This window comes from Lepisosteus oculatus, chromosome 26 (genome assembly GCF_040954835.1).
Source record: "Lepisosteus oculatus isolate fLepOcu1 chromosome 26, fLepOcu1.hap2, whole genome shotgun sequence".
Taxonomy (NCBI): Eukaryota; Metazoa; Chordata; class Actinopteri; order Semionotiformes; family Lepisosteidae; genus Lepisosteus; species Lepisosteus oculatus.
In genome coordinates, this window is record NC_090721.1 from 5,689,135 (window position 1) to 5,714,871 (window position 25,737).

Below are 25,737 nucleotides of genomic sequence, written 5' to 3' on the forward strand. Positions count from 1 at the left end.
TAGATAAATGACATAGAAAATTGTTTGAGTGCACAGAAAGGTACTGGAAAGAAAATGTCAGAGTAGGGTTATTAAGCCAGACTCTCAGTGCATTGCTAAAATCTGTCTGAAAATGTACATAACAATAAAATATGAAACGTTTATGACTAGTGGCTACCAGTAGAAAGAAATCAATTAAAAAAAGACCTCCATTTATTTGAGAAAAACGACACGTAAGAATTGTTTAATTTGTGCTCTGCAGAGTCTACCACGGATGGCAGCAGAATAAGATGCTCATTTATTTTAGCCATTTTTACCTCATTAATTTATTGCAAGCTGAATAAATATAAAATAAGGTTTAGGTGGCGACACTTCACACCTGACAGTTTAAAGTGATTTGACAATAAACTTATCATGATTCCAATTACGCTAAAAATAAAATACTTGTGCCCCCTAATTAAATTTTGCAGGCTTCCAATTCTTCTCACTGAGAGAACCACCTGGATAGATGTGAGCTTACCAGTTTAACAGGAGCACAGCCAAACTTAATTGAGACTGGGGTGGGCTGTTTGTACAAACAAACAAGACTATGCACTGTCCAATTCTTTACTCTGAATTATGGGGAGTGGATCATTAAATGCCAACAGAGTTGCATTTGTAAAAATAAACTATTCAAGCCGCTGCCCTCAATTTAACAAAAAAGCAGCATGTTTCCCACTCCAATGACCAGAATGCTGGCTAAATGGTGCACACTCCATATGTCAGCACCATTTAATCCCAGCCAAATAAAGAAAGATGGCCCATCAGGTGTTTCATTAGGCTTACTGCTTTAAAGCATTTTCAAAGGCAGATATTCAAAATATTCAAGTCACGGGATTTGAAAGATTCACAAGCAAACTGTGAAACTGCTGGAAAATTGTGAAGAAGCCCAGGAAACTTTGCCTGCATGTTCTGTGTCCCGATTATTCAATCAATAAAGGTAGAAATTACACTGTGCTTTTCTCTATATATTTTTTCATGAATTACTCCTCCACACAGACTTGCTGAGTGGGTGTCAGCCATCATCATAGTTCAGAATTTTGCAAAATCCTAGAAAGCCTCGTTTGGATTTGTCTACCACATTGTCTGTGATCTTTTAGCTGCCTTCTCTAATGCTTAGTTTTAAGGTAGTGGTACAGTAAACGCATTCGAGATTGCACTTCCTCATGTGCAGGATCCCCAAAGAGTCTATTTAACAGGCTTGTTAAAACAGAGACTGCAGAAAAAGGGATCTCATCCTTTGTAGTTTGTAGAACAGAAAAGCAGTAAAAAAAAATAATTTGAATTTGTAATTCAATTATGCGTGTGGAAGAAACCTTAAAAAATACAGCAATGCTTTCATGTTGAAATATCAATATTTCAATATCAAATGGTGAAATCACAATATCAATAAAGCGGACTAAATTAACACATCAAGAACTTCTAAATGTTACAGGCCTGGCTTGACATATTACACTGACCACCAAGAAATTGACTTTAAAGGTGATAAGATAAATGTTGCCTTTTAGAAAGCACTCACCTTGGCTTTCTTCACTTGATTCATGACTTGGCCCAGATCCTCCACGTCAATTACAGGTCCATGAGTGGCGACTTCATCTTGGGTGAAGTCTTCCTCGCTGCTGGTCTCAAACAATTCCTCCTACAAGAACAGAGACACTGTGAAGTCTCAAGTTCCTTCACTGCGTCCCTGGATTTCCAGAAGAATAAAACTGCACTCACCACTATTCAGTCTTTGCAAAAACCTCTAAATTCCGACTGCTACCTTTAAAAACATTTCAGCATGTGCCAATGAACACTTACATAACAAATTATGTGAAATCTGTGACTAAATAGTAAAAGTAGCAACCTAAGAGTTAAACACTGTTCATTTTAAATGCGCTTGAAATCTCTGGATCTTTTAAAAACTAAAAAGGTACCTTGTATTACCCCATGTAAAAGGAACATCAAAGACTCAATTTTCCACCTGGAAGGAAATTTGAAAGTCCAGAACAAGCAGTCTAGCCCCTTTGATTCCGAAATCTACCAAACATTTCCCCAGCATCTCGGAACACTGTGTTCATACGAGTTCTGGCATTTACTGACTGACTGGAAGAATTCCCACGCTGTTTCAGTGGACCACAGTTGCTGGCCACCCTTCTTTGGTGTTTTCGATGCTACAGCTCTGAAATCTGGATCATCAGACATCACGCGATCGTTTCAGCAAAGGAAAGAGTGGTTACAACTCACGGGCTCACCATCCCTCTGATCCCTCTAACATAACGTTTGTCTGCAAGGCTTCCAGGAAGGCTGGAAGTATTGCTAAAGATAACAGTCATCCTGGTTTCTCGCTTTTCTCTCCCCTGCCCTCTGGTAAGCATTATAGGAGCATAAACGCACCTCCAGATTCAGAGACAGTTTCTTCCCGGAAGCTGTCAGATTACTGAACTCTCCACCTACCACTAACAGACTGAGTTTTTTTTCTCAAACTACTTGTACCGACTTGTATTTACGTTGTATGTTGTTTAACTTTGTTGTTGTGGCTGCTGCTGTGTTGCTGTTTTGGTGTTTTTGGTGTGTTTTTTTTTGGTGTCGTCTTTGCATTGGAGCCTACGTGCAAATAAGCACTTCATTGCAGCTGTGCATATGACAAACACACAAACTGGACTGGACTGGGCGGCAGTGGACTGGACTGAAGACGCACCTCCGAGCTTTGCTCCTCTTTGCCAGGGGAGGACTCCGATTCCTCCTCCGCGGGCTGCTGGTGCTTCTGCTTGTTCTTGCATCTCCCCGATTTGCACTGCTTGCCGCAGGACTTCTTCTCCCCCTTAGCAAGGCTCTGCAGGCGGGTCAGGAACCTGGACTTCCAGGCAGCAAAGTCGGCCTCTATGCTGCCATGCCTGCTCTTGACCACATTGCAGTCGCCCTCCCCGCGGGTCATGATGCGCGAAGCACTTAGCATCCACAGCCACTTGTCCACGTTCTTGCACACCTGAGGGACACCATCAGCAGGAATGGGGGGGTTGGGGACACCAGGGCAGAAACTTTTCATTTCTGTCTCCTGCTGTCTTTCATTCGTTCTTGTAGTGTTATTTACAGTGTTTACAAAAGGTACCAACGCTGCAATTAAACAGGCGTCCTATACACTTCAACCTCAGGAGAACAAGAAAAGTAGATTTTTAAATTTACATGTCTCGAGGGCACCAAAGAAATCATCTTTCTACCCAGATGACATAATTCAGATCTCACAAACTGCAATTAAGACAGCACAATCTTAAAGTCTTCAAGAGAACTCTGACTAACGCGCACGCTACATCTATGTATAGTCTGTCAGCCTCTCCTAAGCCGTGTTATCTAATCACTTTCCCATTGTTTGTGGCTTTTCGCTAATATTGCCCTCACACAATCCAGACACCACTTTAAAAAAACTGTATTTGTGAGTCATACACTAATTAGTGTAAGTACCCTGTTCAAACAAAATGTTATTTTTCACAAGGAAAAGCCACTGGGCATAATCAGTGTGTTTCTATCCTTACACTTAAGACTGCTGCAGAGCCATGACACAGCTTTACAAAAAGAACATTCAGCTCATTTTCAGAGGGTTTCTTCTTCCATCTTTTTGATGGGTGTTTCCTCTTAAAACATTCTCAGCACAAGAAAACAAACAATAAAACTGAATTAATATTTAGCAAAAGTACAGTAAAAAACATCACCCATACCATCCATCTTTCAATCTCTGTTTCTGCACACAGAGAAATTTTAGTTTTCCTATGGTATCTGTAAATATATTTCAGGGAGATTTCAATTAAATATACATAGATATAACAGTACTCGAGGCCACAGCAAATAAATGGTTATATCTTTACCGTATTGTAGTGGCTGGAATACACAGAGTTCCCCAGACCGAAGACTGCATATCTCATGCCTTTGAGATAGGTATTCCCATATCTGAAATCCGTGGATGTCTCCTCCAGCCACTTACAAAACCAAAGGGCATTTTCTGTGGGTTTACCGTCAGTGTAAGTAGCGAACAGAAACACACAAACTGACTTGCTTGTAGCCTGGAAAAAAGAAACAGAAAAAATTAAAATGACTGTGTCATGAGTGAATGCATAATAGCAGTGAAACTAAATTCAGCGCTTAGGGAACAGGCTGCCAGTTCAGCTGAGAAAATAGGGTTCTGTAGGTGAAGATGCAAAATGCCATCAGATCTCTTTGCTAGGTAAAAAGGATCAAGGAGAGAGAGGAAAAAAGCAGTGTAGTGAATTGCAGCGAGTTTTAATCATATGTGGAATGTAATGCAGAGCACCATCCCCTTGTCAACTAATTAGAACACTCAGCTGCAAGACAAGTTTCCGCAGAAAAAGGTCAACCTCCATTGCACACCATTATCACAGAAAAGATAAGGTCGCTTGGCATATTCTATGTGATGCACCATAACTGATCACGTTCGACCAGAGAATCAATGGGTATAATGCAAAGGAACAAGTAATAGGTTTATTCCATGCTGAAAAGAGAAGAAAGAAAACACAACGTTTTGGCTGTGGAGCCTGATGTCTATCTGGCAGAATCCAGGTCAAGCTGTTACAAGACGTCATCGCTCTTGATAAAATTTTCCATCTTGAGCATTCAGTGTAACAAATCCCTTGAAACTGGGTGAAATATGCCACCCCAGCATATCAATAATTCATTTCAAAGGTAACATACTGCCCACCCTAAAATTGACAGAAATAATATCTGATAGCCTGGCATGGGACCAACCTCCCAATATATCACCTAGGAAGCCACAGCAGGAATTGTTGAATATATTTTCAAATTTAAAATCTCGGGCACTGCTTTCAACCATTTTCCCCATTTTAAATAGTGTTTTACTGCAATGTACTCAGCAGAAAAAAACAGTGCTGTCAACACCCACTAAGACCTACCTAGGAAAAGGAAAAGCAAACTTTGGGCCCTTTTGTAGCTCAATTGAGTTGGATGAGGCTCAAAGATATATAGTTAATAACTGTGTTATTAAGTGTATCAACAAATGTTTCCCAGTTTTATTCCAATTCATATTAACTGTATTCTTTGGAATACGTCAAAGAAGTCAGCAATATTACCAACTACCAATGCAACAACAGGTTTGACAGAAAAATAAAAGAATCATTTGGACACAATGATTCCATATAAACTACAGTTTTAATCAAGCAAATCTCCCTTTTAGCAACTGGATATAGTTGGGCACAATTAGACTGACTTAAAATCAATGTTAAAAAATTGTGTTTTACAAAAAAATGTTTTACAGTGTCAAGAAGGTCATGCACAACTTCACATGCACAGCAACTAAGCACAAAAAGCTCTTCTGATCCCAAGCCTGATGACCATGAAAAGAATTAACCACCAGAGCTCTTACACACTCACCTCTTCTGCCAAACTGTCATCTGGATCATAATCTTTCACATCAATCACTTCTGAAGGCAGGCCTAGGGACTGCACATCTATAGAAAGATCTTCAGCAAAGCCCTGTACACATGAAACAGATTCCCACAGTCAGCACTTTCACTGAATCCCATTAAAGAGCTTTCCACCTTACTATAAAAGAGAAAATGGGCTTTAATATACTGACCTACTTTCGTGAGGTTATAGCTCTGAACTGTTCCAGTCTACAGCTTACTTAGGGGGTAGAAACTAAATTACTTTCGTCATGAATTTTAGAAGAACTGCTTTTTTTAGCCTGGCTTAGAGACTTTGAGGGCTGACAAAATACACAACCACTGGCAAATGTACCTAAGATAAGCTGTGCAAGTGAAATTGGTTGCCTCAGCCTTTCCATGTCAACATGCATCTAAGTAATTAAAGTTCTTTAGAAATACATCAGGTTTTGTAGACTCTAAAATGTACAATGTACATTGTAAAATGTACATTCTTAACTATGGCAATTCAGCATCAGTGTTTGCTTCACCGAGGAATGTTTTTGTAGGTCTTATTTTAAATGCAACTCTCCAACAACAAAGAACTGCACCTACTATGTTTTAACAAACTCCTTTGTAATGCATTTTAAAAAATAAATTTAGCAGGGCTGTACACCAGGTCTTAAGATCATGACACAAAATGAAAACAGAGGTTCTCCATATAATTGAGCAAATCATCAATGGTAACAAATAAAAAACACAAGTTAGTGTTACAAAATTCAATACGGACTCAACATACAACATACAATTACAAGCAATTCCAGCTATATAAGTAACATGTTACCAAGATAGTTCAGGTGGTTCCGTATTACCAAGATAAGCAATATTGCCTTTAATATAAGACTTGAATCCAAAATTCCTTTTACCTTTGCTGTTCCAGTCTGAGAACCATAGAATATCTTCACCCCTGAGACATAAACTTTGTTGACCTTTTCAGCCACAATCCCTTTCTCTTTTTTATTCTTGGGGTTCTGAGCCAGGGTGCTACTTACGCCTTTATTCTTACAAAGACAAAAATAAACAAAGCATTCAGAAGTAAATCGAAAACATTTATCAAATTCTCTTTTAGTTAGCATCGCACTTTGCCCAATGCACAAATAAAGGTTAATTCAATTACAGAGGTCGGCATAGCAGACATGAATACACAGCCTTATAATGGAGAATATGCAAAACATAATTAAAACACAGGAGCAGAAGACATTCCACTTAATTGTTTTTTTTTCCCCAGCTCCCTCACAGATAAACGAGCAGTCAAATCTTTTAGACTAATTTCTCCCTAACTGGGGCTCATCAGTGCACTGCAGACATGTCTTGACTTTGCTCTTGATACCATTCTGTTTCTTTTTTAACATGCAGCTCCAGTTATTGCCAAGCAATCGTGTGCCCAGGTTAGGGTGAGCTACCAAAAAAAGATAATGGCATCACCGCTGTCACCTCTGTGATTTCCATTTTTTAACACCATTGATTAACAGGTGATTTGCATATAATCAATCTAAATAAAAGCCAATAAATCTGTTAATTGCAAGAACATTATAAGTTCAAAATAAAAGAACAAGCACTGAGAGAACAGTTTTATTACTGTTTAACAGTTTATGAGGTCAGCACAGTATGTTGTAATGTTTAAGGATAAATCAGATCAATACTGTTTATTTATACTAAAAAAACAAAACTGCAAAACAATTTGGCTGACAATTTAAAGCAATTACCTCTTTCTTCATAACCATCTGAAAAGTAAACCAGATAGCAATGCAGACAGCTGCCACAGAGTACACAAAGAATCTGTTCTGCCATGCTGACATGAAACAGGAGTGAAAATAGCCCCATCCATCCTTCCAGTTGTCTGCAAATCAAATTTAGAAAACAGTATATTTTTCCACACAAATTCAAGATAAAGTTATGCTTGTACCATCCTTTAATTAGTTTAAAATATGCACAGATGCACACAGATGCACAAAAAACAAAGACTAATAAATCGCTTATGGAATAATTCTTTTCAGCTTAGATATGTTTCGGTTTCTAGGTCTATTACATATAGGTTACATATTTTCAAAATATCAAATCCGTTTGAATTCATGAATTGAAAGACAGCAATACTGTGCTAACACACATCCAATACAGTAGTGATGTGCCCGAGACGCTCATATAATTAATGTTAGCTATACCTATATTATTCACTACTTTTCAAAAATACTTACCACCAGAAACTTAAAACTTAATATCTGCATCTATAAAATACAGCAATGTGTATAACTTGGTAAAGTTTGGAATAATTATGGAATAATGGCTTCAATTTCATACTTTATGAAATGCATGTAAAACTTTACTCCCGTTTAGGAAACAGGCGTTTTAAAGATGATCAAAAACATGTTCAGCGACATAGTTCCCACCGATTTAAAAGACAGGTACATGCTCACGTGACTGATCTTTTCCGAAACCTAGTTACTGGTAATGCAGCTGTAGTTAGGTTTCAATAGAGTGTTGCATTTTTATCTCAACGGTGTTTTACGGCTAAAGACTAATTTAAAATTATTTTTTCCCGAGGTTTTGGACTCTGTCTTTTAACATTTACACCCCAATTTTGCGAGCTTTGTCATCACTTACCCTCAGTTTCGGCAGCAAACGTGACTAAAATCAGATCACACAAGATGTGAGAAACCCAAAGCAACATAATCATTAAACCTTCAAACCTTTGTTATCAAAATATCATATCTACAATCAATACTCGATATCAAAACCTAAAATGTGCAGCAGCATAAATTCAAGACCAAGCCAACACATTCCATAAGGGGGCAGCCATACTGTTTGAAATAAGGAATGATGGGATATTCAAAAATACTTTATTTAAAACATTAGTGTGTGAGGTGCTTTTCAGGCCACTTGACGTGTACGTCTAAAATGTTAACTATATTACCTAGATATATGACTCAGTAGTGGGTATTTTACACGTCATTGTAAATCTATCAATGATGTTTATATTCATTCGACTGAGAACGTGATACGAAAAATAACAATTTTCGTGGGTGTTCCAGCGGAACGGTTTTAGTTTTCTGCCGTTTCCCTTCGGAGCTATATGTTGAAAGACAAAGCAAAGGGAAGGCGTGAATTTCATGTGATGACTGAGTAAATACTGGTAAACGCAGAACAAGAAAACAGTACAGGCGATTTGTTATTGCTCACGAATAAAACGACGGGAAAATGTCGATTTTCACGCCCACAAACCAGATTCGGCTCACGAATGTGGCCGTTGTGCGGATGAAAAAAGGAGGAAAAAGATTTGAGATCGCCTGCTACAAAAATAAAGTGATGAGCTGGAGATCGGGAGCGTAAGTATTGAACTTCACAGCTACATATCATTTCTTTCAAGACTTACTGGTCCACACTACCGACCTTTAATGAGTAGTTAGAGTAAATATAGGAATGTACTGCTATTTTAAGTAAAGTGGAGTTCAGTTTTCATCCCGACAGTTGCGCCTGTTGTCCGCACTACTTGCTTTTACTAGTATCAGTATTACATTGAACAGTTTTTGGGCAGTGTGGTGATGCAGACTTATACGTAGATGCAATTTTAAAAATAGTTTTAGAATAACGCGTTTGTTTTGTTACCTACTGATATTATCATTAAAACATTGTCAACAGCAACAGGCAACCAGCTTTCACTACTTGAGCAAACTTAAGCTGAACTGAAAGATTATCAGACTTCCCTGATTCAGTCGTCTGATAATTCAGTCAAGTATTTGTAATATATTTTAAAAATTAAAACAATTTGCTTTTTGCAGAGAGAAGGATCTTGACGAAGTTCTGCAGACGAGTACAGTTTTCGTTAATGTGTCCAAGGGTCAGGTGGCAAAGAAGGAAGATCTGTCAAAAGCGTTTGAAACTGATGACCTGACAGAGATATGTAAACAGGTGAGTTATCACTTTATTAAGAATAAAACAAATCCATTCCTGCTCTTTAGACACGGTACAGTTTTCAGTCCATATGAAATAAATCACCTGTTAACCTCCTCACTTTTGAGTTTTCTCAGTGTTGCATTATCCAGGCAATATTGAGAATTCAAGTGGAAGACTCATCTCTTTATTCAAGTTTATGCTGTGCCTCTGCCAGTAGCAGGCACATCACAAAAACCTCCAAGAGGTGTAAACCAGAGTATACTCTAAACTATGACGTACATAAGAATGAATTAAAATCAAATTTATGCATTTTGAAACTTAGGTCAAAAGACCAAATTCTAAAATTTTCACAATCTTGTTTATTGTCTTTAGAATTATATAAAAATCACCCGTTAATTAATTATGAGGATATGTGTATCTTATCATAGGGTAGGGGATACAAAACAAGTCAACTTTGAGCCCCTCCATCTGAATTGTTCAGGTCCAGAAATCAGTCTAGTGATTTCTCCCACAGGCAAAGATGTGTGGGAATTTTAATTAAAATGAATGAATAATGTCATTTCATGCAGAAAACCGCTTTCTTTCAAAGCAGGTGATTACTGGGGATTGAATGATCAAGCTGTTCTGTCTTTTTAAGATTCTGGCCAAAGGTGAGCTGCAGGTTTCAGATAAGGAACGTCACAGTCAGCTGGAGCAGATGTTCAGGGATATTGCAACTATAGTGGCGGAGAAATGTGTGAACCCAGAGACCAAGCGACCCTACACAGTGATCCTGATCGAACGAGCGATGAAGGACATCCACTACTCCGTCAAAGCCAACAAGAGCACCAAGCAGCAGGTGACAGTTGCTTTCTTTGGCATTCCACTGCCAAAATTCGGGATTCTTTACCTCTTCTTTTGGTTGCTGTGCGTCCATCTATCCGCTTTTTCCAATACGTGGAGTTGCGGAGGAGCCGGAGTCTTATCTCGGCAAGCAACAGGCGCAGGCGGGTCAGCCCTCGACACCAGTCCATCACGGGGCACACACACCCATGCAAACACGGGGAGACTGTACAAACTCCATCATACCTCAATTGCTGGTTTCCTCTATTTCAACTACAATAATATTAGCTGTGGTATTCCATTTATTACAAATTTAAAAAATCTTCCACCCTCCTGTACTCTTGGGTGTAACAGCGCAGCTTGTAATAATTACACCTGTTTATTGAATGCTGTATTAAATTCAACCTTCACCTCACATCTAGATGAATTTCCCCTATTCCCATCCGTCATTCATTTAAAGCTCTCCGAGAGAGCTGAAAGGGCCCAGGTACATTTCACAAGGAGGTCTTCATATTTCTTCATAAAATCAGTTTTTTAAACGAACAGAATTGCACACAAAGCCATTCTATCCTCAGGACCCACAGGTTTTGTCTCTGCTGAGCTTTTTCTTCCTAAGGGTGACTCTTCCCCTTTCAGGCCCTGGAGGTAATTAGGCAGCTGAAAGAGTCCATGCAGATCCAGCGAGCTCACATGAGGCTGCGCTTTATCCTGCCAGCCAAGGAGGGCAAGAAGCTGAAAGAGAAACTCAAGCCCCTCATTAAGGTGATTGAGAGTGAAGACTTTGATGAGCAGCTGGAAATGGTAAGAGCAAAAAAAATTAAGATACATTAAAGATAGTAAATGACTAAATAAACTGAGACATTGTGAGGTCCCATAGTCTGATATGCATGGTTTTGTGAAATTCAGACTGCATAAGTTACAATTGAAGTATAACCAAAATAAATTAGAAACCAACAGGACAAACACACCGCACTTTGGAATCTGTGATTATCACAGGTGCAGTCATTTGCACAATTAGGCCTTCCTAACAGGAAGAAAAATGAAATTCTTCGCATGAGCTGAAAAGTGATATATACACCGAGAGAATAAGGATATCTTTAAGCATCCAGAAAATAACACTGTCATCTGCTGTTTGTGAAGACTCTATGGCAGTTGCATTCTACCACAAAAACCAACAGATGTCTCTAGTCCAGTAGTATAAGGTGACTCGCATAATATCTGAATCATGTTCCACCCCACAGGTGTGCCTGATTGACCCGGGCTGTTTCCGAGAGATTGACGAGCTGATCCGCTGTGACACCAAGGGCAAAGGTACCCTGGAGGTGCTCAGTCTGAAGGACGTGGAAGAAGGAGATGAAAAATTTGAGTAGACAAGTCGACAACTCCAAGCCTCCAGCTCCCTTGAGCTAGAGTAGCTGTAAAAACTGAGCTCCTATTAAACTGAAAATATACAGAAATCTATTTTATATGAATGAATATATTATTGCTGCATTTCAAATGAAAAGCCCTTTGAAAGTAATTTTCAAAAGATGTTTATTACAAATGTTCATATTGGATCTTAAGATTATTTTTTGTTAAGTTTTCTTCAGACTTTTCAACTTGAGTATAAATTAGTACAGTGTGTGGAATGTGGTAAAATCAGGAATGGTGTGTGATGATAAGGTCAAAAACACAACTGACATCTAGATAAGTATTTGAGTGATGACCATTGTTTTCAGTGCTGATGATCTTACATCTAAGTACCTTTAATGTTTGAACTAATGTCCTCTTATTATACTGTGGATATATTTGCTTTTAGCATGTGATAGCACATGCCTCATTATGAAGAATGCTGAAGTACTGTAGGCCTTGATATACTTTTACATCACAGTAAAGGCACTTAAATGAAACTAATTCAACTCACCAGTTCTTCCCCAACCTCAGTTTCTTAATGAACCAGCTGTAATGCGAGGTCACATAGTTCTGATTAAAATAGGTGCTGTGGTGAAGTGTTTTGCATCAACCTAATGTTTTCTCCAAATCCGATAGCAGGATTATTCCTCTTCACAAATCAGTGCATTGTTGTTCCCAACTACTGGGCAGGGTACTAAACAAGCCCATAAATACCCTTGTATCTTTTCTGGTAGTGCTAACCAATATAAGAGTAAAACAGTCTGTTTTCAGTTCATATCAGAAACACTTATAAATATTTAAACCTTTCAAACCTTAAATAAAATGTTTAAAACAATCTTGCAGAGTATGGTCTTTTCTGCCACCTAAATATACACATAATTACCAACCTGAGAGGTAACCAATATGAATGTACACTAAAAGGTCTATAGGCAATGGTATCATTTTACAATCTTACTGGATTTGATTAAATAACCAGGTATCTTAAAAGGAGCTATAGATCTTCTTCGGTGAAAGCATCGGACTGATCTGAAAAACTCTGGAACATTGGAACACAATCACAACTCCGTGTAACTTTAAGGCACATTTTATTTGAACAAAACAAGTAGATCACATGATATTGGGCAGTGCTCCTTTTTACATATTCTGTAAAAGAAACCAAACAAGAAAAAATGCCTAGTCACAAATAGGTGGTGTGGTACAGCTCCCTGTAATGATGTCATGTTCATTAAGACCAATAAAGTGTTTAAAATCTGTTCTTCAAGAAAATATGCAGCAATAAGTCTTTCAGAAAAAGAGCATTAAAGTACATTGTAAAGCCCGTGAGGTACTTTCTCAGCCTATGCTAACATGAAGTTGTTATTCATTAAAACATGAATTTTTAAAGTGACATTTCAAAAAAAGTGTAGTTGTGGAAAACATAAATATAATAAATATGGGAATGCATAGGAGAAGTAGTAGTGTGTGGGAAACTAAGGTCATATACAAACACTGACTGGACTCTATGGTCCATACACCCATACAACAGCAAAATAATTCAAACAACTCACTCTTCAGTTCTACTACTTATGCATGTTTTAAAAAAATACCTGGTGAAAACTGGAATTTGATCTCAATCCTGAGTACATGGGGATTTAATTGTTTGCCCCTTGTTAAGCCCTGCTATTATGTCAACTGAAAAGCTGTTTTATCCCAGTTGCATGACAGTTGTGTGCTAGCTACATATTAACATCCCAGTTTGACATATGCTTAACCCATGCCCACTTGTCCTACATTAAAGTTTTCCATGTTGTGTGAACATTACAAAAAGGACTGCTCACTTACATCCCTTCTATGATCAAACAGATTGCAGCGCAAACTGAAAGTTAAAGACCTATAAAGATAACACATCATTCATTAAAATAAAATGAAAGTGAGAAAATAAGCTTTAAAACCTTTTTTTTTTATAGTAGCATGTGCATGGGAAGACGTGAAAGCAATGAACAATTCGTGGTTGAAGTAAAGCACTGGATCCAGACCAGCATGTACTGGAACGGTCTTTAATGGGCTCTAGAGGGCAGTGTTGCCCAGCTCGCAGAACTGATAACAGCCTACTTAACCGAATTCAATCTTCAGCTGAGCCTTTGTTAAAAAGGAACAACTCGTAACAAATGTACATTTGATCTGGTAAAGCAATGGCTATCAACTAATCATACATGTGAATATCTCTGAGCCAATAATAATCTAGATTCTTGAAAAGGAGAATGCATGGTTACTATATGTCAAAGATAAAAACATTTTCTTGAAAACTATTTAGAAACTCCACTTGTGTTCACACACACACATTTTAGTGTCTGGAATAATAGCTTGGAAATGTTCCCAATACAGTAACATAATGAGGACAAATCAGCAAAAATCATCTGCTTGTACAGTGTAGTGGTAAACAAAATGAAAAGTTACTAGATTAACCCAGTCTAGCTGGGCTTTCCTTTTATAAAAAATTAAATACAAGAAATGCATATTCAACTTTTCTCAATGGTCAGTGTCAGTTAATGTTTATGCAAATCCTCCATATAATTATAATATAGAGCTTCTGACTGCACTATGTCCCACAAGTCCATTTAATGTGTTTTTAGACCTCCTCCAAGAAGGACATTTGAGCCATATAGGATGAGTTGCGCTGAAAAAGAAAACATATTTACTGTTATTGCTTTAATGGATTGCATATATGCTCTAGTAAACCTCATCCAAACCTGCAATGAAAACTCAGTGCCTTTGGAATCAAGTTAGCTCTTCTCTTAACGTGCCAAATAAAGCAATTATTTGGCACATTAAACAGGTTTTTCTAAAATAAGCCAAGTTTTAGTAATGCTCTTCGCCCATTTTAATGACCCCTCCAATAATACAATAAAACTACATGTGAATCTCATGTGGTATCAGCATTTTGGCACTGAGTGCAACAATGTAACTGGAATCTGGAAAAAAATCTAGTCAGGGGAGGTCTGGATTGTGAGTGAATAAGACCATGATGAATGACGAGTGGCCATATTCAATGAGGCTTTTGCTTCAAAGTACATGGTTGTGATCAATGGTCAGGAAACATTCATTTTTGCACAAAAATGATTTTTCATTTTCCTCTCTAATAGACGTGGTCAAAAAACACAACTGGTGCAAAAACCTTGATGAATATGGCTCAGAGACTTAATTTTAATCGGAACAACAATTCATAAACATTCACGTCTCCGATCAATTCAGATCGTATCCCAGGTCCCTGCTGAGATCAGGCTGAATTCTTCTGACAAGAGTCTCCCGTGATAAGGTTGGAATGGTAACTAAAATTCCTAACACCAAAACACCTTAGCAGCCTCAGAAGCAAGCCATCCTTGAGAGAGAAAAGGGTGAAGCACTGCTCAGTCTTTAGTCTAAAAAATATCTTTGAAAAGGAAAAAAAAACCAAATGGCTGGTCACTCAAGATTTCATATAAAATATATTATACTGTTATAAATAATGACAGGCACTAACGTTTTCTTTGTGAGGTTTCGTTAAACTGAGCATCACTTACGATGGCAACACTGATGAGCAAGCAGGAAGCACAGCAAATGTTAGGCTTGCTGCAAAGCGCCACCCTAAACTGCAGCTAATTAACACACATCCCAGCCCCAAACGGCACTTTTGCACAAAGACAATACATCTTCTGCAGCGGCAGCCTCTCCAAATTGCTTTAAAGCAGTTAATATACCACAGCCCGCAGACAAAAACCAAGCTCCTGCCATTTCCACGATGCAGACTGTCTAGAGTATTTTTTAAATGTGCTCTTACAGTTCCTCTGCAATTAAGTCTTAAGTCAGTTAGTGAGCACTTGGAAAGCCCTGTGTAGGTTATCTAGCTACCACCATTTTAATTTAGCAGGATTTAAGGAATTTCTATACTCAAACATCCATGAGTCAGTTTAGAAATATTAATTAATTCTATGGGGGCAGTTTGTTAGATTGACAATTAACTTTAAACAAACATTTGTGACCTTACTTTTTTTTTTACCTGACGGCAGTGACAGTCTTTGTGCATTTAAACTGGTAACACGTTGTAAATCTGGATCTCAAGCATTATGTTTGATTTTGTTTCAGCTTGAAACCATGGAATTAAGAAATGACAGTTTATTTTAATATTGCAAATTCCAGGCCAAATCCTCCTCTCTTATTTTGAGGAACACTTTATCCTTAATTATCTCTTTCCAAAATAAATGTGAAAATATAAGCAGACTGTAGTTCAGTAACTGCTTTGCTGCTTATACAGTAGGATAACTATTATTTTTTGGGAAAACTTTGCATAGGAGCTTATTCTCAAAGCAGCCACCATTTATATAGCACTGAACACAGAGCATGGCTTATCACCTCAATAAGGTTTTTGTCCCATAATCTTCCCTGGGGTTTTCAAATGTAGATAACTTCTGAATCATAGTGCCCGACCTAAAGTCAAAGCAACAAACCAGTACACAAAAATTACAAACCAGGAACTCAGTCGTACTCATTCCGACATCATTTAAATTCAACACAGGTTGAAGAACATGATTCATGCAGTTATTACAAGAGGTTCTTTTTCAGTTCACTAACAAGTGTGTTTTAACAGTAACTAGAAAATAAACATGCAGCATTTATATTTAAAACTACATTTACTCTTTTAAATTCTTCAGTCGTATCACAGACTTATTAAAATCCATGTCCCAAAATGATGAAAACAGGTAGAAACTGATTGTTGAATCCCAAAACTCTGTCTGGTGTACAGGCTACAAAAAATAATCAGTGTCAGGATTCAAGCCTATCAGTCATGGCTGAAGTGGATGAGGAGCTAACAATTTTAAAAAAAGGTTTCATATTTTTTCCAGATTACAGCTCTGCATGAGATAGCTCATGATACAAACCTCAATCTGTTTTCAGGGTCATGATAAAGATGGAGTTTTGAACCAAGGATAGTGTGCATTACAGCAGCAGCACTTACAGTACTTTGGGGAAGATAGGCAGGTTCAGGACACGCCCTGGTCTCTCCACGATGAGAGAAAATCCCAGCTTGCTGTTCTTCCAGCTTCAGGGATTCAATTTCGGATTTCAGTTCCTTCAGCTGGTCCTGAAGGTGTTTGCTCTTCTCCATATACTCCAGCCTGCAACCAAGAAATCGCACTGCCCTTCAGAAAGAGAAAATAACCTACTGTATGCAGTATTGCTTTACTTTGATCCCAGGGAACCTTTTTGAGAGCCAGTGCCAGGACAAAGATTATCTCCGTCACTAAATTCAACGGGTTACAGAATGTCTAAGGACCATCATATATCATTTTGTGAAATCATGTGAAATAATTTTCCACACAAGAAATCTGGATGCACATTTATGTCTTTTTTTAAAACAGTTTTGTTTTTTCCAAGAAACATTTAGTCCAGAGGAAAGATAAATCTCAGAAAACTTTCAAAAACTGAAAAGAGACAATTCCTAGTTATGTGATCATTCGTAATCCATCTGGAACAAAGGCCCATACCTTTCTCTCTCAATCTCCATAGACAACCGTTTCATATCTGTGTCTTTGAAATCGATCCTGATGGATCCTGTCTCCAGATTGAGACCACCACCATCGGCAGGAAGAGGTAGAGGGGGACTGGAGTATGCCGCTATAAGCTGAAACAAAGCCAGAAGAATCATAGGCCACAGGAAAAAATAATTGCTGTTAGAATATCGCATTAAAAACATCCAACAAAATCAAAGTTTAAATCTGAGTTTGTGATGACACAATATAAATTTAACCCCATATTCTGGCCTAATTAATAATTCCTCACTTACGGTTTACAGAAATAAGAAAGAGGAGGTCATGACACCACAATCCGCCTCCTCAAAACAGGATAGAAATGAGATACAGAGCCATTATTAAGGAGGAAAGAATTTGATATGATGACCAAATATATCCTCATCAAGACAAGTCAGAAAAATGAAGGAGGAAACTCCTAGGAATTTCGGCCTGTCCGATTGCTGAGCTTGTACAAACTGAATCCTTGGACAAAGAATTGGATAGTTAAAGACATACTAAGTAATTCTGTAGAGGAGACATTAAGATCATTAAAGAAATATTTTTTTATTTTGAGATAGATGTTGTTTGAATCTTTTAATGATTTATGTTGATCAAACCACTTGCACATAATCTTTTATAGAAATGAAATCAAGGACTCCTACAGGATAGGTTGTTTTAGTAATGTCTAGCAGCTTCTGCTTGGCTCTTCGTTCAGCATCTTTTGCCTCATTCAGATCTTGTTTGAGGTGATCTGCTTCCTTCGATCTAGGAGATAGATAAAATGGATTTAGTCAACATTTTGAACAAGAAGGTCAGGTCTATATCCCAAAATAATTGAAATCACATCTCTATACTAGATGACTATCAGTTCAATAAAATGTGCTCATATCCAATATGTAATACATAATGCTGAGAAGATGTCAGGATCTAGATAACCTTCGCTCAGACTCTTCAACAAGCTTGACTGCAAGCAGCTCTGCCTCCCTCATCTTCTGTTCCATGAGCCTCTTCTCCTCCTTGGTCTTCAAAGCTGTGACCTCCAGCCTCTGCCTCTCCTGCTCGGCCTCAGCAGCCTTGTGCGCCAGAAGCTTGGCTTCTTCCTCGGCTATCTGCGCCTTCTCCGCTAGAAGGTCTGCCGTTTCCTCGGAGCGGATCTGCAGATGAGATCGGGCCTGTGTCAATATGTCGGGGTCAGAAGCCCAAGCCCCGCCTGCTGTGCAGAGCATCACTGCCGAACTCACCAGCGCTTCGTTCGCCAAACGCGCCTCGTCCTGGATCTGGAACAGCCGCCTCTCCATCTCCTCCTTCGCCCTCTCTGCCTCCTCCCTCATCTGCTTCTCCCGAGCCAAGATCTGCCGCTCCATCTATTCAAGGAAACATGCGGACGAGGGGCAGATCGTAGGGATCATGCAAACTTCAGTAGTCAGGCGTACTTATCTCCATCAGGTTTTTAATACCACAATTAAAGGGGGACTGTCACAATTTCCCAATTTCTCAGCCCGGTTATTAAACCTCGGAAAGAAAACAATTTAATTGACGTTATAGAAAAAAATGATACATTTCTAATTAAGCACACAATCATGAACTTTGTGAAAGTACTGTAAGTTGCCATGTTGTCGCAAACTCGCATTCAAGTTCCCACAAACTGCGACAAGATACGGCCCTTCCTGCTCAGTAGTTTTCGTAATGACTAATGTAATGAGACATACAAGCAAATAAGTATGGGTTGTGGAGCAGACATTGCAGAAATGTTACAACGTGATCTGCAAGCAGAGTTAACAAGTAGCATTTGTTGGCAAAACCATCTCAAAATCTAAAGCAATATTTCTATTGGATATATGAAAATAGCATTGCACTTCCCCTTTACAACCAACTCTATTTACTGGTCTTAACTGCTCTGCTGGACACATCAAGATTTTAAACCCAAGATATGTGTAAAGACTAAAAATTTAGTGGCTACTTTTTATGTTAAACCAAGCTGTCACAGTATTGGTCTATAATGTGCGTTTAAAAATGTATATTCAACAAATGACTAATGAGACATATCTGGACCCAAACATTTAATACCAGACACCAAACTCCCACCTTCTTTCTTGCCTTCTCTTCTTTGGCTTGTGCTTTCATCTGCTGGACCTCGATGGAGTCCACCTTTCTCCTCCTCATAAACAGGTCATGGTTTCCAATGCACAGCTGCAAGATCTGGGTGAGATCAAATCAGATGACGAGACTCACACTTTGTGGCCTGGAAAGGAGTCTGAATATTAGACTACTTGTGTTTTTAGACACATACCAGTTTGTTGACTCGGAGCTGGGAGGAGTAGAATTTGAAAACCTCTTTCTTTTTGTCCAATGGTTTTATTGTGAACTACAAGATAGAGGGGAAAAAATGAAAAATAAAAACAGTACATGCGGTTTTCAAGAAATGTATATAAAGCAAAAATCCCAGTATAAGTCTTTTGTAGGCCTTATCATATAAACCTACATGATTTATCTCACCTCCTTTTCACTGTACGATATGTTTCTGATTCCACTCCAAGGGAAGGACTTGTTGGGATTCAGTTTGCTGTTGGGGTTGTATATATGAAGACCTTGGGCATCAACTCCAAGCAACAATTCAGTGTCCTTTTTGTTTTGCTATATGTTAACAAAAAATGTAAAGCCTTCAGACAAATCCTCATAGTTTATCCACCTATTAGACTATGCTTTTACAACACAACACTATGTACCTTATACAGATGCAGATCATTCATATGTGCAAAATAATTAAATATAATCTTATATAATATACAGTCTTATATATGTATATAGTCTTATATAATCACATACATTATATGACACAGTATGTCAGATTTCATCTGAAGATAGAAATAATAATTATAAAATGCATATTGTGTTCATGTGTTTCCATGTATTTAAGAGTATGCTATGAAATATTTCATATTTTCATGTAAATTCCTTGTGTTTTCAGAACTGTGAAAAAATAATTACATCTTTTTCATGTCTAACAAGTGTAGCATCTGCTGCATTTTTTATACTACTGCAGAAATATATATATAAAAAAACTATTTGAAAAATAGTAACAATAGTATAAAATAGTTATAAACTACGGTCTACCTCCTTAAAGGAAAGTGAAAAATCTCAGCAATAGGAACGGTTTAATCTAAGTAAATTCAGAACACGACCATCCACACATTGAGAGATGTCCGTCTTTGCAACAAGAGTGCATCAATAAGCAGAGACTTACTGTGATTGAAAAGTAACTGACTCCATACATCTCAAGATCCTGAGCTATTTTTAAATAATCCATTTCAGCTTCATCCCTAAAAAGAAAAAAAACGTCCTGTAAGTCATTTAAATTTCCTGAGCCCCCTCAAAGCAATTATAAAACGGTTCTATCCCTTTAATATTTTTTTCCATTTTAACCCTAAGCACAGGAGTATCTTTGATAGCTTATTTCCAAACTAAAGAAAAATTACACTAATACTGCACTATAGATTTGTCTAACCTACTGAGAACATGCTTTCCCACAATTCAATTTTTTTTTAAGGTGGACAGCAATACAAAATAAAAGATTTTTGTAATAAACTAAAATAACATTTTAGAAATGACACTCTTACCTGGGGATTCCTCTGTGTTCTGCATACCAAGCAGTTATTTTCTCTTCCCACATGTCTGGTGTCATCTGATACTGCATCAGAACCTGTGTGTTGTTTGCACAAAGTTTGCATAACAATAATGAACTGTAATCTATCTTTAACACACAAGGTCACAACTGGAATGCACAAGGCTCTCAACGTTAAAAAGTCTCACCACAGCATCATTAATTTTACTCATCCCACATTTTTTAACACTCCCTTGGTCATTTATTAAAAGAATATTGCAACCCTTAACATCAGGAAAAGAGATGTATACCAAAACCAGATAGTTTTAGTTTTTATCTTTCCCACCTGCTTTTCATGCACTGAAAAATCATCAGTAAATGCATCATTTGTAACCTGTAAATCTAGACCAAAGTGAAGAAAAAAATTAAATGTGTATAAATTGTGGTTGGCGATATTACAGAAAACCTCTTAAGGCATTTTTGGATGATAATTTTTTCAACTACTTGACTTAGCAGGGCCAAAAAACGAATTAGAAAAAAACTGTCTGCCCTGCCAACCGGTGCTCTTGCTCATACTTACTCGCTTAGGTAACAGCTCGTCTTGTGCCAAAAACCCTGGCTTGTGGAAGTTTGGGTCATAATCTCCGTACTGAAAAGAAAAGATCCAGAAATGTTTAATTATGCTAAATAGCACTTGTGTCTTAAGACTGGTATGCCGTGATGGTATGTGCAGTCAACCCTATTTTATGCAAACAGTTTTATACCTCTTACTGCTTTTAAATTGGTGAGGCTCAATAAACTCAAACCTCAAGAAAGAGGTCACCCATTAGGGATATGTTCCATTACCCCTTGAAACTTTCTGAATCATTACAATACCAACTTAACCCACCTATTTTATATGATTTGTGTTTAACACACAAACATTGGAAATTACTTTTTCTCCATTACATACAATACGAAATCAGTAAACATTACATTTGGGCACAACAAACAGCAGAAGCTCACCATTGTTATACACCTTAATAGTACACATTTTAAGTAAAACATGCAAAACCAGGCAATGTACGACTCCACACTGATCTGCTTTGTGACTCACCTTTGCTTGAACTGCGTAGGATGCCAATAGCACAGAGGCTTCTGGAGAACAGAAGATTTCCTCATCTAATATCTGCTTCTTAACCTGAAGACATCAAACAGGAACGTGAATTTAGCATTCAAAATGGTAAGCCTAATCTGCACCATCTGGACTGAGTGTATTTTAGAGAAAAAAGGTTCTTATCCAGTTTTAGTTCACTGTGGTCTGTGAAACCAGCATTGTGCTAGCTTTTGAATATTCATGAGAACACCATCACAATTCTGCCACAAAACTATATTCGCTGCATTAAAAGGGTTAGTTTCAACTCATATGCCATTTGTTGCTCTAAACCAGTGGTCTGGTATTTAAAAATGATTTCACATTAGATGGGATCCCCATTGCATTAGGTGCACAGTGAACACGCCCTTTAAAGTGCAGTATTTATGCACACATAGTGTCTAAAGCACGTCAGGATGTGAATTTTAACTTGAAAGAATGAGCAAAAGGATGCAGGTAAAACAGACAGGATATCATTCCAACCTGCAGGAAGAAGAGGTGCTGGGTGATTTCCTGAACAAGTTCCTCCTCCACTTTCTCCGGAAAAAACTTGGCCAGGAAGTGAAAGGTAATTGGGAACTCTTTTGGAACATCTTGATCCAAAACCTAGAGGGGAAAGCATATATTTAATGAGAAGAACTGTCTTATCTTTAGGTCTTAATGCTTATGATGCAAGAACACAAAACCCTGATAAACAATGAAGTAAATCAATTGAGAATTCATAGCTCAAGTGCTGGATCTACTGAGTGGTTTATAATCCCAGTCCCCAGAATTTTATTTTACAAAAGAAATGAAAGACAATTAATGAGTAAATTCACAGCTGAGAATTGCTCTTCTGTTTTACAGTGCACCAAAAACAATAGGCTTCTTCTATACAAGCTACTTAAAAATAAGGAAACTAGGCTAGCAACAAAAAAAAAATGATTTATTATTACTGCACTTTATGGAGGTGCTGTCAATATATGCGTTAGGTTCATTTTACATTTGCTTTATTTCTATAGGAAGGCTGGGAAAAATATCTAAATTATTTGATGGTTTCCAATCCCATTAAACACTTTCTCTGCAATTGAGTTTCTTTAAAGTTTTTGTTGTTGGAAACTGATTTTCAAATTTTCGCCAAAGTTATAAGAATTGCTCCCAACCAAACACCTTTAAATCTTGCATTTTTTAAACTACTATTGCTCTACAGTTCTTTTCATGATGCACTGTAAAGTTATTAGCAGGATGTGTATGGAGTCTGTTTTTCCATATCACTCTCTCATAAAACCATTAAATAACAAGAACCCACCCGTTTCTCTGGTTTTAGCCATGCATAGGTATCCTTTAATGTATACCTAAGCCCAAAAAACCAGGTCTCTCTCAGGCCAATAGTCCGGCACACCAGATCAAACAAATCTTTCCCTTTCCACTTCACCTGCAAAGGACACAAATAATAAATCAATGCTGGAATTTAGTATTCTGTACCAAGGAATGAGTCTTAAAAAAGTCCAAAATCATCATTAACACAGAAAACACGTTATGAGGAGTGAAAGATGATACCACCTCATCTTTTTCTTTTGCTTGTGTAGAACAATACGCTACCTCTCTCAAAATGAAAGAACTCCTGCATACTGTGAAAGGCCTTCACACAAATCAATGTGTGCTATGAACTGATGGGACGCAATTAAACTAACAATGTTACCGATACTTGCAAATTATCAAATGTTGGCATTATGTATATACTGTACCTCACAACTGAATTCCATCTCTGCATCCATGGTGATAACTTTGACTTTAAAAGTCTTTGGTTGTTTCTTCTTTAAGCCCAAGATCGACATGTTTGGATTATGTGCCACCTGAAAAAAGCGATTAATAAAAACACGTTGGTTGTTGTTAAATATTAGTACTAATAAACTTAAAACTTAGTGTTATATTTGTTCATAAAATATAGAAACAACAGGAATATAAACACTTACAATACAAATAAAATCGTGCATTTTCTTTTAAGAAATACCCTTGCATTAAAACCTGTTTGAAGGATATTAAGACTACACAATTTAACTGCCTGCTTTCGGCTGTATTACTCCTGTTCGAGTAACGACCAGAAAAGATTTTAATCGTTCGACTGGTTCTTTTTTCATTTCTTACTTTTATATTTCTTAAACAAGTTGGTCTTTCTTGCCAAACTTTAAAACAGGAGTTCGTAAACACAGCTGTATTAAAAACGTGTCAACATTAGAAACACAAACTCAAAGCAGCCCAAACTGTACTAATCAAAACAACTATACTGAGACAATCTATTTTGACCATATGCTACAACTTTTTAAGCAAACACAAACTTCAATATCAAAAGGCTTATTATATCTTAGAAAAACTGTCTAGAGGTTCAAATGAGTACATTATTTTCTGTTTATATATACCTTTTCGGTAGATCAACAACACAAGGCCAAGTCCTCGGAAAAAAGTCCAAGCACGTATCCTGTCCGAGCGGAGCAAAAATCGAATGGCTCGCTTGTACTCAACGCCTAGGTCTTACCCTTAAGCGATGAATATTAACGAAATAAGACCAATAACAAAAAAGTTCTCCGAAACTCCCATTTCTGGGAAATAAAAGTAAAAGTTTTAACCAAATCTCTCAGTATTTTTTAAAACTTATTTTTAAATAGAGTAACAACGATTAACTTCACGAGTTTCGATAAAGAGGCTTTGTTTCACTCTACAGGTGAGAGAATGAACAGCAGGCAGCTGTTTTTTTTTTAAAACTGCTTGATTTTTTCAAAGCAATAGAGATATCACTGAGGTTTGACCCTATGCGATAGAGATTTTTTTTTTACCAGGCTAGACTGTATTTCTCACGTTTTTTATTAATCGCTACGTTAAAATCGTATTGTTGCAAACTTTATCCATCATATTTAGTAACACCTGAAGTGTTTTTAAAGTATTAGTATTCTATGTGGATGTGTATGACCTGATTGCATTCCACCGCCATTGCATTTTAAAGTTATGATGTTGCTGTATGAACATGATATAATGTCCCATACCGCGTATTTATGCTATGCGTCTGCATACAAATCTCGGTTTTGTTTTGACATTGTTCAAGTGTCGCCTTTCCCCTTCCGAGGTGCCGTAGTTTCTGTTTATGGCGTCATCATAATGCGCCGCTTTATCACAGAAGGCATGGAGAAAGAGATTTCCGAATTCCTGACCTTCATAGTTTAATCGATTTTCGTATTTTTGCTAATACTCTGTCTTACATTTTAGGGTAAGAAGTTCCGTATCTGGGAGACATTTTGTCAGTGTCTTAAAATAGATCATTGTCTTCTAATTTTGAACATGTGCTTGCTATAATACACTTTGTTTACGCGAGCTAATTTTGCAATAGATTAAAAATGTATATCTTTTGCAAGATATTTTTATTCAGAGTTAAGCATTAGCTTAATCTAAATCACCTGTAGATTTATCAAATTTAGATTATACATTTGCTATATTATAGTGAAATGCTTAAAACGCGCTTACATTCGTTATTCTATTATGTATGTGATACAACAATAGTGCAAAAAGTTGTTTTTTATTATAAAAAAGTGTCAGTGTAGGCGAAGGTATCGTTTTGCTGCTGGTAATTTTCAGTTTTCGTACAATAAAGACCTTTAAGATCCGCGATGGTTTTGACCTTTTGCTGATTTTACTTTTCCGTAAGGTTTTGAAAGCTGTCAGAATGTCTGCAAAACAAGCCTCAGTCCACGCCAGATGGATAATAGGCAAGGTGATCGGAACCAAAATGCAGAAAACCGCAAAAGTTCGAGTGACAAGACTTGTATTGGATCGGTATCTGATGAAGGTAAATATTATATATTTGAATCTGTTTGATTTTGGCGACAACTATCGCAAAAAATCTGATGTCTACAAGATGAAAATGTTCTATCTATATATGCCAGTCTCAGTTTAGCA

General features: G+C 37.4%; 3 protein-coding genes across 6 annotated transcripts in view; 1 reads left to right on the top strand and 2 right to left on the bottom strand.

Moving 5' to 3' along the window:
* tyw1 (tRNA-yW synthesizing protein 1 homolog (S. cerevisiae)) overlaps positions 1-8,257 on the bottom strand; it is a 66,666-nt gene extending 58,409 nt beyond the window's left edge. The window contains exons 1-7 of the mRNA XM_006641020.3: positions 8,049-8,257; positions 7,154-7,287; positions 6,314-6,448; positions 5,398-5,499; positions 3,861-4,055; positions 2,699-2,986; positions 1,538-1,657 (exon numbers count right to left, since the gene is read on the bottom strand). Of these exons, the coding sequence (XP_006641083.2) occupies positions 1,538-1,657; positions 2,699-2,986; positions 3,861-4,055; positions 5,398-5,499; positions 6,314-6,448; positions 7,154-7,287; positions 8,049-8,121 (1,047 nt within the window). The 5' untranslated portion in view covers positions 8,122-8,257. The remainder of the gene's footprint in view (positions 1-1,537; positions 1,658-2,698; positions 2,987-3,860; positions 4,056-5,397; positions 5,500-6,313; positions 6,449-7,153; positions 7,288-8,048) is intronic.
* A 51-nt stretch (positions 8,258-8,308) lies between these two features.
* Positions 8,309-12,387, top strand: sbds (SBDS ribosome maturation factor). The gene is made up of 5 exons (XM_006640863.3): positions 8,309-8,770; positions 9,224-9,353; positions 9,976-10,176; positions 10,797-10,961; positions 11,402-12,387. Exons 1-5 carry the CDS (start codon positions 8,643-8,645, stop codon positions 11,528-11,530), a joined length of 753 nt encoding a protein of 250 aa, XP_006640926.1. The 5' UTR covers positions 8,309-8,642; the 3' UTR covers positions 11,531-12,387.
* A 233-nt stretch (positions 12,388-12,620) lies between these two features.
* Positions 12,621-24,861, bottom strand: nf2b (NF2, moesin-ezrin-radixin like (MERLIN) tumor suppressor b). Of its 4 annotated transcripts, XM_015367460.2 has the most exons (18): positions 24,210-24,861; positions 23,538-23,645; positions 23,099-23,224; positions 22,294-22,416; positions 21,775-21,858; positions 21,259-21,327; positions 20,695-20,777; positions 20,322-20,397; positions 19,574-19,711; positions 19,368-19,442; positions 19,163-19,276; positions 18,319-18,441; positions 18,014-18,231; positions 17,740-17,842; positions 17,054-17,190; positions 16,525-16,684; positions 15,921-15,995; positions 12,621-14,208 (listed from the first exon to the last, which is right to left on the bottom strand). In XM_015367460.2, exons 2-17 carry the CDS (start codon positions 23,625-23,627, stop codon positions 15,960-15,962), a joined length of 1,755 nt encoding a protein of 584 aa, XP_015222946.1. In that variant the 5' UTR covers positions 23,628-23,645; positions 24,210-24,861; the 3' UTR covers positions 12,621-14,208; positions 15,921-15,959. The 4 variants fall into 4 exon arrangements, with proteins under 4 accessions (XP_015222946.1, XP_015222945.1, XP_006640927.1 ...); XM_015367459.2 differs by having other exon boundaries at positions 12,621-15,995; XM_006640864.3 differs by lacking the exon at positions 15,921-15,995 and having other exon boundaries at positions 24,210-24,860.
* Between the last annotated feature and the right edge of the window lie 876 nt (positions 24,862-25,737).